General features: G+C 29.2%; 1 protein-coding gene and 2 long non-coding RNA genes across 3 annotated transcripts; 1 reads left to right on the top strand and 2 right to left on the bottom strand.

Annotated features, from left to right (window-relative positions):
* The first annotated feature begins 983 nt into the window (after positions 1-983).
* Positions 984-2391, top strand: LOC145112798 (uncharacterized). Its single transcript, XR_013710654.1, has 2 exons — positions 984-1394; positions 1853-2391. It is a non-coding gene; the product is annotated as an uncharacterized LOC145112798 (long non-coding RNA).
* Positions 2392-2719: 328 nt separating this feature from the next.
* Positions 2720-4029, bottom strand: LOC145116917 (uncharacterized). The gene is made up of 3 exons (XR_013712380.1): positions 3728-4029; positions 3157-3359; positions 2720-3040 (listed from the first exon to the last, which is right to left on the bottom strand). It is a non-coding gene; the product is annotated as an uncharacterized LOC145116917 (long non-coding RNA).
* A 2001-nt stretch (positions 4030-6030) lies between these two features.
* LOC145116916 (pentatricopeptide repeat-containing protein DOT4, chloroplastic-like) lies at positions 6031-8576 on the bottom strand. Its single transcript, XM_079053215.1, has one exon. It carries the CDS (start codon positions 8486-8488, stop codon positions 6491-6493), a length of 1998 nt encoding a protein of 665 aa, XP_078909341.1. The 5' UTR covers positions 8489-8576; the 3' UTR covers positions 6031-6490.
* Positions 8577-11679: the final 3103 nt, after the last annotated feature.

The following is an 11679-nucleotide window of genomic DNA, read 5'->3' as shown; positions in this document are numbered from 1 at the left end:
AGCATGTTTGTGTGTTCATCTAAAAACTTCTTATTAACTTATAGACTTTTTCAGAAATTAATAAGTTTTAAAAAGTATTTGGCAATGAAAAAAGACCTTTTAAAACAACTTCTACCTAAACCTTTAAAAATGAGTTTTTAAAAAGTCAGAATTTGTAAAAATGGTCATTTTACTGTATAAGCTAACCAAACACTTTTTAATTTATTAACTTATTGACTTTTTACACCACAAATCTAATCCAAACAACTTTTAAAAAACTTCTTTTAGAAAAGTCATATATATATATATATATATATATATATATATATATATATATATATATATATATATAGGTTCATGTTCATTTGAGACTATGCTAATTTTGTGAGACCGTGAGACGCAATCTAAAAATAATTTTAAAATGCAAAATAAAAAGAAAAATCCAAAAAAAAATTTAATTATTTTTTTCGTCATTTTATTTACCTAAAAAAAATAAAAAAAGTAAAAATAATAAAAATTACCGTTTTTTCGAAAAATACATGAAAAATATTCTAATAGAATATTACCTGTAAATATTCTAATAGAATATTACCTTGTAAATATTCTAATATGATTTTTAGAATGTTAGAATATTCTAGTATTCTACTAGATTTGTCAGATATGTAAAATATTCAAATATTCTACTAGAATATTCTAATATTCTACTAGAATATGTAAAAAACGGTTTTTTTTTTTTTGGAAAATATAAATAACGAAAATTATATTTAAAAATTTTTTCGAAAATTTTCAATTATTTTGTATTTTAAAAATGTTTTTTTTTATCTACAAAATGAATGGCTAGGATTGCGTTTCACGGTCTCACAAAATTAAGCCGTCTCACATGAACATAACATTTTATATATATATATATATATATATATATATATATATATATATATATATATATATATATATATATATATATATATATATATATATATATATATACCCTTAAGGTACCCGATCCTCAAAACTAAGTAGTTTTGTGTACCCCTTTCCTTTTCTTCAATTACATCGATTTCTTCTTATTTTTCTGTAACATTTCTCACCCCTTGTCCGACCGACGTTCCCATCCGCCACCACCACCCACCCGTTTTTCCTCTTCCCTTCTCACTCTTCACGGGAAATCCGCATCTTCACCAAATCGATTTCATAGAAATTAGAATTCAATTCATAGAGTTCACAGAAATCTCATTCTTTCTCTTTCGTTGATTCGTTCTTTCTTTATCGCAATCTCATTCTTTCTCTGTCGCCGACTCATTCTTTCCTCCTCACTTGTCACTCTTCACCGGAAATCACCATCACAAAATTGGAACTGGGTCCTAGGGTCCTTGTCTTATCGATGCTTCTTGATTTGAAAAAGATTGTGATTTAAGGTAATACATTTTGTTCCTTTTTGTTCTTTGAAGTATGGAGTCTGTTCGTTTTGTGAGAGTTCTAGGGGCAATTTTCTCATGTAATTCCAACTGCAACATCAATTTACATTACGAATTTTCAACATCCATCACATCACAGGGAGTTGGCAATGGTTGTTGATGTTTCGATATAGAGGAATTGTGAAAGTTTAACTTCCACCCACCAGCTGTTCGACATAATGCCACCAGCTGTTCTTTTTTTTTTTTTTGATTTGTTAACTAGGTAATCTTGTATAGTTGTATATATATTTGTATCATTTGTTGTAGTTGTACAAAAGACCACTTATGTGATTTTATCCTTTTGTTTCTCAAGAAACCGGCTAATGGTTCTTGATATATATAAGAATTAGAATATTTATAATGCTTATAAAAGAAACATGGAATTTAAAGGTTTTTCTTACTTGTTGCTACATGTGCAGCAGGTTCTCATGGATAATATTTTGCTCCTGTGTACATACAGCCAATAACAATGTTGTGTATGTAAATTAGAGGGGCAATAATGTCAAGTGTCGCTAAAAAAAATTTCCATTCGTCTTGGGAATCAGTGTTTCCTTTGCTCATTGTTCATCCATCCAAAAAACAGGATACACAACTTTGCCTCAAAACAAAGTGTCGAACCAACATTGCAATTGTCTTTTGGCGACCCAACATGAGCAAAATCGTCTAACAAGGGAAAAAGCCATCACACTTATGTGTTAAAGATGTACCAGTGATCATGGAAGTTAATGTGATGTATGCAAGATATACCAGTGAGATTGAAGTGTGTCTTGACTAGTTCTTTGTAGCTAAGGGTTTCTGCTCATGTGTTTAGTAAATAAATTACTGGTAGTTTGATTGTGATTTGAATAGCTTCCATGTTCTTGTTTTGGTATTTGTTTTTCTTTCTCTTGCGTTGACCTTTTAATTTGGTCAATAGTTATGTAACTTAAAAAGGCAATGCAATTTCGTATTTTGATTAGGTATGTTTTAATACTATAAGATTGTAGAATTGATTCTTGACAGCTACCTAAGTTGACTAGTTTGAGTTAAAAGAAGATACCCTATAATGAGAAAAGTGGAAAAAAAATGAAATTTTGAGGCTATTTTGTGGAAAAAGGAAAATATGAGGCTATTTATTATGCTATTATGTGAAAAAAAAAAACAAAAGTATACTGCTGTTATTGGTTAAAAAAGAAAGTTAATGATGTTATGTGTTTAAAATGAAAGTAAGATGTTATCATTGGGAAAAAGCCCCATCATTATTCACAATGTAATTTAACAAACACATCATACAACCAACTAGGAAATTTGGAAATTTAATGATCGACATTTCATTAAAAAATCTGGAAAGTTAGTTTTACACGCAAAATTCATTAAAACAATAAATCCTCTATCAATATACAATGGTGTTTTGTACATTTGTGCTTTGTTTTTCACCACTTGCATTAGAGATTTGGGTAACATGTCGGTCCCTAATCAAAACTTCTAGTGGGACTGATAGTGGGAATCCATGGAAAGGTCAATATGATTATATACAATGAAGATACTATATCCCATGCTGCTTCATCATAAGGTTTTCCATTATCAATGGCTTCAAGTTTTGCTAATTCAGATTTCTTTTCAGTTATCTGCACATGAAAAGCTTATGAACTTTGATAAATCTCCAAAACAAAGAAAATAAACCACTAAAAATTAATTTATTAACTAGAAAACCCGTAAAATTTCAATAAAACTAAACACGCACCTTTGTAGCAATGACATGCAGATACTTGGCACAATGTGCTCCAGAAAGCTGTTGCCCAGTCTTTTCCTCCATTGCGTTTAAGAGCTCTATGAGTTGCTTTCACAACAATATCAACATCTTTAGATGTAGCTGGTGGGATATCCCCTGCAACGATAACAGTCCGTCAAAAAAGTTCATGTGCGTTCACTTTAAATCCAACATCACTGCCATAGAAGAAAAGGGTATAAATTAGCTTTCGAATATAGAGGAAAACATACAATTTTATTCATATAAAAAATGAAAAAATAATGTTATGATAGGAGATGACATTTTGTCGAACACCTAGTGGGCTTCTTTTAATATAGTTGCAAATGAAAAACCATGTGAGATTCACCAATCACAACTTAACATCAAAAATCGATTTCACACTCACACTAAATCATAAATCAATTTTGAGTCAAAGTGAATAAGTCTCGATTATTCAAAGATCAAACTTCCAGAAATCAAATAACTTCGGGTTCTAGTTTTCTGAATTCGAGCTTTAGATTAAATAAAAAAAAAATTAAAAGATTGGGAGAAGAAATCGACTAACCGTTGGGGGTCTTGAGAAAAGGAAGTCGTTTGATTTCTTGCTGACAAATGGAAGTCGTTCCCTCCCTAGGTGCTTAGGGTGTAAGCCATGTGTGCCAGTTTTGGGGCAAATCCAACTGCTGGGAAGAATCGAAGGACTTACAACAATCGAATGAGTCACAGCAAACACCCATCTTCGTAATAGGAGTGGACGAGAGCTATATCATGATCGATTTTGTCTTCTGAGTTCTCTCAGTTCATATGCGATAACGTATGAGGAAGAAAGTAAATCTTCGTTAACTTCAAACGACGTCGGATATTCACTTTGGGTATGTAATCTTATATACATATTCACTTTACCCATATATATATATATATATATATATATATATATATATATATATATATATATATATATATATATATATTAGAGAGAGAATTTAGCTTTATTGGATAGGAAAATTATTTGTGTTAAACTTTTGGGAAATTGTCAGAAAAGTCTCAATATTTACGGAAAAGTTACACTTTAGTCCCAAGATTTTTTTTTATGAACGAAAAGTCTTGAAAACCAGCAAAAATTTACAATTTAACCCTTTTTGACCGGTTGAAACCGGTACCAAATTAATCTGGGACTATTACATAAATTAACCTAAAATATTGAGACTTTTCTGTAAACAAATATATTATAACTTTTCTGTAAACAAAAATATTAAAACATTTCTGCAAACAAAACCCTTATTATTATTATTATTATTATTGTTGGTGTTGTTATTATTATTATTATTATTATTATTATTAAAAATATAAATAAGAATGCTATTTTTTTAACTTGTATTATTAATATTGTTAATAAAATATATAAATGCATTTAAATGAAAAAATAATGACAATGTGTAAGGGTGGAGATGGAGGAGATGGTGATGCTTTTAGCATTGAAATCATGAATTTTTTCTTGTATATTTTTACGGGTTAATGTCATAAAAACCCTCAAGTTTACAGGGTTTTGTCGGTTTTGCCCAAAGTTGAAATTTATGTCCGTTTTTACCCAAACATTTTCGAAAAAATGTTCGATTTTACCCTTTTACCGGTGATAACAGGTTTTCCAGGTTACCATTATATTAAATTCGCAAAAAAAACCCTTAAGTTTACCATTTTTTTGCGTTTTTACCCTTAAGTTTATAATTTTTTTTACACTTTTACCCTAAGTATATTTTTTTCATAATATACATATTTATGCAGAAAAATCGTATTTATATACGAAAAAATATTTAATTAAATATTGTATTTATATTTTTTTTAATGTTATATATATATATATATATATATATATATATATATATATATATATATATATATATTGTTTGTGTGTGTTTGTGTTTTTGCATGGTTATACCATTTAAAAAGATAAATAATATTTTTAGAATTATGAATATGTGTTTTATAGATATAGTTTTTAGAAGTATAAATACATATTTTTACATTTTATATATTAATATGTATCTATACTTCTTAAAATATATTTATACTTTAAAAAAACATATATCAAAATACATATTTACACTTCTAAAAATATATGTATATACTTATATAAACATGTTTATGAATGAACAAGTTTTTTTTATTGATATGTATATTTTTAAATACATAAAAATAAATATTTGTAGTTCTAAAAACATATTAATTTGTTTTTTTTACATCTTAAATGGTTTATCCAAGAAAAAAAAATCCATACACACACACACACAAACACACACACACATATATATATATATATATATATATATATATATATATATATATATATATATATATAAAGAATTAACATTAAATAAATGTAAATACAATATTTAATTAAATTTTTTTCGTTTATAAATATGATTTTTCTGCTTGAATACGTATAATATGAAAAAAAATACATAGGGTAAAAGTGTTAAAAATTTTATAAACTTAAGGGTAAAAACGTAAAAAAACTGTAAACTTAAGAGTTTTTTTGCGAAGTTAATATAATGGTAACCTGTTATCACCGGTAAAAGGGTAAAACCGAACATTTTTTTGGGAAATGTTAGGGTAGAAACGGACATAAAATTCAACTTTGGACAAAACCGACAAAACCCTGAAAACTTGAGGGTTTTTATGACATTAGCCCTATTTTTACTTTGTATATGGTCATTTCTCATTTGTTATTATTGTTTTCAATTCATAATATTAATACTTAACAATTTCAAAGAAATTGCATATTTGTAAAATTGTTTATAAATAGTTTAAGGTAGAAGGATTTCTCAGTTTGTATATAAAATTGTTTAAGGTAGAAGGATTACTTTCCAAATCCAACAGATCCACTACAAACATCTATATAGACAGATAGCCCATATCAAAATTCAAAAGTATTAATTACAATATCTTGTTTAATAAAAATAATAGGAATAATTCAAAAGTATTAATCAAAATTCAAAAGTATTAATCCAAAGAACTTGATTTCGATTTTTTATTTTCGAATTTGGGGGGAAAGAAGGAAGAAAAAGTGCTTCATCACAATCTTTTACCTCAAAGTCTTTTGGTTTCTTGAAGAAGCTTTACATCATTCCAAGGAACAAAGAGTAGAAGAGAATAAGAATTTCTAGGTTTTCAGCCTTCTATTTGAATAATGTTGTCAATGTGATGCCTGTCACAATATATGCCATAAGAGATTGCTGAAACTTGAACCCTTACTAAAAATCTTTACCTTGATCAAGGGTCTAACATTTCAACAACTCATGAAATGATAAACTTCTAAACATAACCTTACTCAATAGAAATCCTGGCAAGAACAGACCCCATTCTTAAAATGATGAAATCGGTTTGGATCCTTTAATATAATCTCTCTATTGACTACTTTTGATATATATTTTACAGCCTCATGGCAACTATGACAAACACGAAGATTCTTAGTGAGACGAACAGTAGTCCCACTTTTTGTACTGATCAATCCAAAAGAAATCGCCAACAACTCACTGTGTCCAATCGGAACACACTCTCTCTCTTCATCCACATCATGAAAACTAAAATCCTCTTCACTTTTTTCAAAATTCTTCATCAAACTCTCCAACTCCCAATATATCCCTTCTGATCTTGGATGGGAGACATCCCCTGTCTTAAACACATGAACTTTGTTCCTAAACTCTATCCAGCTATACGCACTCTTTGGTTTCAAATCCATGTCTCTTATAGTCTCCCTCCATCTATCAACCATTTCCTGTTTCTGTTTCTGTTTCCCACCATTTTGTGCATACCAATTTGACATTAAAACATAGTTGTCTGCATTAAGTGGCTCTGAATCACACAGCTGCTCCACCAATCTTTTCCCTGTGGTTATCTTCTTATGAATCCTGCATCCATCTATCAATGCTCTGAGCACTTCCGGATGCTTTTCTACACCATGTTCTTTCACAAAAGCTTTTGCATCATCAAGTTTTCCAGCACGTGCCAAAAGTGCAGCCATTAAAGCATAATGAACAAGTTTAGGTGACTTTATAAAGTTGAAATAATGAATACCCTTTTCGACCTTGAGAGCAGTGCAACAAGCGTAGAGGGCTGTGACATAGCTTATTTCGTCTGTATCTGATTTTGGAACTTTCTTGAACAAATCAACTCCAAGATCTCCTTCACCATGTAAACTGTAGCCCATTATCATCACTGTCCATGAAATGATATCTTTGGATTTTGTTCTTGAGAATATCGTTGAAGAATACTCCAAGTTTCCAGATTTTGCATACATGTCTATTAATGCGTTGTTGACTTTCAGGTTTATGGGAATTTTGTTCCTGATCAAGTACCCGTGGAGCTCCCTTCCATTTTTATGAGCTGCCATTCTTGCACAGGCTGGGAGTATGGTGGAAACTGCTACTGCATCTGGTTTTATTTTGTCCACATTCACCATCTTTCTGAATAGTTTTAGCCCTTCGTTTATCTCTCCGTTCTTCACGTACCCTTGAATGATGGAAGTCCATGAAATGGCATCTCTTGTTGGCATTTTATCGAACAGGTCACGGGCATCTTTCATGCTGCCACATTCCATGTACATTTTTACAAGGGAATTGCTCACCAAAACATCCAACTCTAGTCCATGTTTTCTAGCCGTGTCATGAATGTTCCTACCACTTATAACTGATTTCACAAGAATGCAGGCGCTAATAGCTGTGGTGAGTGAAACAGCATCAACCTCTGCACCCGATTCCACCATCTCATTGAACAAGTCGATAGCCATTGCAGGTTTATTTTGCTTCAGATACAACTTGGCCAACAGTGTCCAGGATACGGAACTGGTCTTCTTTTCAGAATTATCAAGCATCCATTTTGCAGCATCAACGCCATCAAGATGCCCATACAATTCGATCAAACATCCGGTCACATAGATATCATTACAGACACCAAGCTTCGTTGCCTGACAATGGAGCTGCTTGCCGAGTGACAAGCTACCGGATAGCCTAGACACAGATAAGATGCGAGGGAGAGTGTGTCTGTTAGGTCGAATGCCACGCGTTAACATTTCTTGATAAGTCGTCACGGCCTTGTGGTAATTCAAGTTTCCTAAATGGGTTTGGATAACACTGTTCCAAACCAAAGAATCTGCTGACAGAGGCATTCCGTCGAATAGTTGCTGGGTCGATGCCGATTCAGTAGATTTCAAAGCACATGTTCGTGAATTATAGTGGTAGTTTGCTCTTATGTGAATCGGGTGCTTACTTGGTCGATTATGCATTTCGAGGATACTCACAGCTTGAATCGACGAATAAATCACATCCATTTCCTTGCAGATTTTACGACAATGTCACTCTGCTGATATGCTTCTAAGCTTTCGGCCAAATTGTTAAAGCTTGATCGAACAAGATAGGACATCCGATTCAAATGATAGAACTTAAAAGTTCCGTTTTCCATTTTGACCCCTATATTTTATGAAATATGAAATGATGCCGATGCCACTCTATTAAAGAAAATGTTTTGACGAAAGTCTTTATATATTTAGACAAAATTGCAATAATGGTCTTTGTGGTTTCTCATTTTATGTGGCTAAGGTCTAAACCTTTAAAACGTTGTAGTTTGCTCATTTTCAACATGTTTTGTTGTGGTTTGATCCCTCGTTCGTTAACTTTAACAGTTTGATTGTTAACTTTTTTAAATTGACTGTTTTACTCTCATGGACCATTTCTGCAACAAAACTACAATGACCAGATATCTTCTTTTTATTTTTATTAAATTATTATATATTAATAAATGTTATTTTTCATATATATACTATTTATATATTAATAAATATTGTTTTATAATATTATTAATTTCTTTTAATTAAAAATTTTTTAATTTCTTTGTTGTCGGATATTTTAATTGGATTATTATATATGAATAAATATTATTTTTAATATATAATATTTATATATTAATAAATATTATTATATTGCATTATTAATTTATTTTAATTTATTTTGTTTATTGGAGTAATTCTTTTTTATTGGATTATTATATATTAATAAATATTATTTGTAATTTATAATATTTATATCCTAATAAATAATACATTATCAGATTATTAATTTCTTTTAGTTAAATTTTTTAGTTCTTTTTTTGGATTAATTCTTTTTTATTTATATTATTTACTATATTATTAAATTATTTATATTATATCATATTAAATATTTTTATTTTTATTAGTTCCACCACAAAGTTGTCGGAATATGCAAAAACATCGCATATCATCAACAAAAAATCGTCGGGATCACCGCTAAACACTTGCATCGGAGGTTCGGCGTAAACCCTACTAAAATTTTCCACTGAACATCACAGCAAGCCACCTACGACAACCTCTTCACAATCCGCTTGAATCCTCCATATCCCACACAATGTGCAACAAACTCCTTTAAACATTAAAAGTGGTGGTGATCGGGTGATGGTAGTGGTGTTATCGCGGTGACTACCGTCATCGTTGGTTGGAAAAGATTGATGAGTTTCTGTCCGACCTCCGATGAAGATGTTTTGTGATGATCCCGACGATTTTCGATGATGTGAGGCAATGATTTTGCGTATTCTGGCGACTTTGTGATGAAACTAATAAAATTATAAAGAATTAATTGTATAAATTAAAAATAAGCTAATAATCTAATAATCCAAAAAAATATTATTTATTATATAAATAAACTAATAAATTAAAAGTAATAATAGAATAAAAAATAATTATTCCAAAAAAAAAAATTAAAAAAAAAACGTAACAAAAGAAATTAATAATCCAATAATGTAATATTTATTAGGATATAAATATTATATATTAAAAATAATATTTTTTAATATATAATAATCTAATAAAAAGAATTACTCAAATTAAAAAATTAACTAAAATAAATTAATAATCCAAAAAAAATAATATTTATTAATATATAAATATTACACATTAAAAATAATATTTATTCATGTGTAATAATCCAATTAAAAAACTAATAGCAAAGAAATTAAAAAAGTTTAATTAAAATAAATTAATAATTTTATAAAATAATATTTATTAATATATAAATATTATATATTAAAAATAACATTTATTAATATATAATAATTCAATAAAATTAAAAAGAAGATATGTGGAAATGGTCCTTGTAGTTTCGTTGGAAAAATGGTCGGGTAAAACAATCTTTTTAAAAAAGTTAACAGCCAAGTTGTTAAAGTTAACGGAAGAGGGACCAAAGTCACAACAAAACTTGTTGAAAATGACTAAATTTGCAACTTTTTAAAGGTTTGGACATTAACTACATAAAATGAGAAACCATATGGATCATATTTGCAAATTTTCATATATTTAGTTCTTACTAACGATAAAATTATGATTTTTTTTAACCGAAAAAAACAAAATTTAACCGGTAAACTCAAGACTTTTACAATAATTAATAATAGAGTGATTTTTTTAACAAAAAGTAACAAAGAGTATTATCTTATTGCAATCTAATCTTATTTGCTTTTACTATTATGTAGTTATATTTTCTTCGTTTGGCATAGGATACTGATTGAAATCTCCGAAAAAAAAATGATAAAGAAAAATTATTTTAAGACAAAAGATATAGGTATATTAAGAACTATAGGTATATTAAAAGCAAGATAAACAATTTAAAATCTTTATACCAAAAAAATCGAAACCAAATAGGGATATAAATTTTTTTCGATTTGACAAAAAAATCCTAAACTTTATTTCTTTTGACAGTAAAATCTTAACTACCGATAGTTTTTGACACGTTTATCTTTTTTTCCGGTTAGCCGGTGTCAAAAAAATAAAGTTTAGGACTTTTTGTCAAATCGTGAATTATGACTTTACTGTCAAAAAAATAAACTTTCGGACTTTCTTTTAAAATCGTTGAAAATATTGGGACTTTAGTGTATTTTCGTAGCCCAAGAACTTTTAATTGTGATTTTCGTCGCAGCACCACTGTTTTTCTTATCATCAACATCTTTACCCTGATACAATCACGATCAGGGGAAACATATGCAAAAGAGAGAGTGAAAAGGGTGTGAATGTGGAGAAGGGTAGGAAGGGTAGTTTTTTTTGGTTACTTTATTCTCCATTTTTAGGACCCCAAAAAACCAACACAACTCTAGTTCTTTCTTTATTTCTTGATTATCTCTATTTTTTTCAATATCAGTTTGTTAAGATTAAAAAAATTATTTAACAAGAAGCAAACGTTAATGATTGCAATAGGATCCAGATGACCATAACAGGTTTCAGTAACTCTTATGTTTAAAGACTATCATACCATTAAATTTCTAACAAAAAAAAGAAATATATACACTAAAGTCCTAATGTTTTCAACGATATGACAAAAAAATCCTAAACTTTATTTTTTGACGGTAAATGCCTATTTGACGATTTGACAAAAAGTCATAAACTTTATTTTTTTGACAGCAAAATCCTAATCACCGGCTAACCCAATGTGACATCCCCAATTTCACGGCCAGAAAAGACCA

Source organism: Lactuca virosa, chromosome 5 (genome assembly GCF_052849685.1).
Source record: "Lactuca virosa cultivar CGN04683 chromosome 5, Lactuca_virosa_CGN04683_v6, whole genome shotgun sequence".
Lineage (NCBI taxonomy): Eukaryota > Viridiplantae > Streptophyta > Magnoliopsida > Asterales > Asteraceae > Lactuca > Lactuca virosa.
The sequence above is the reverse complement of the archived record's forward strand: the minus strand, read 5'-3'. Positions and strand labels throughout refer to the sequence as shown.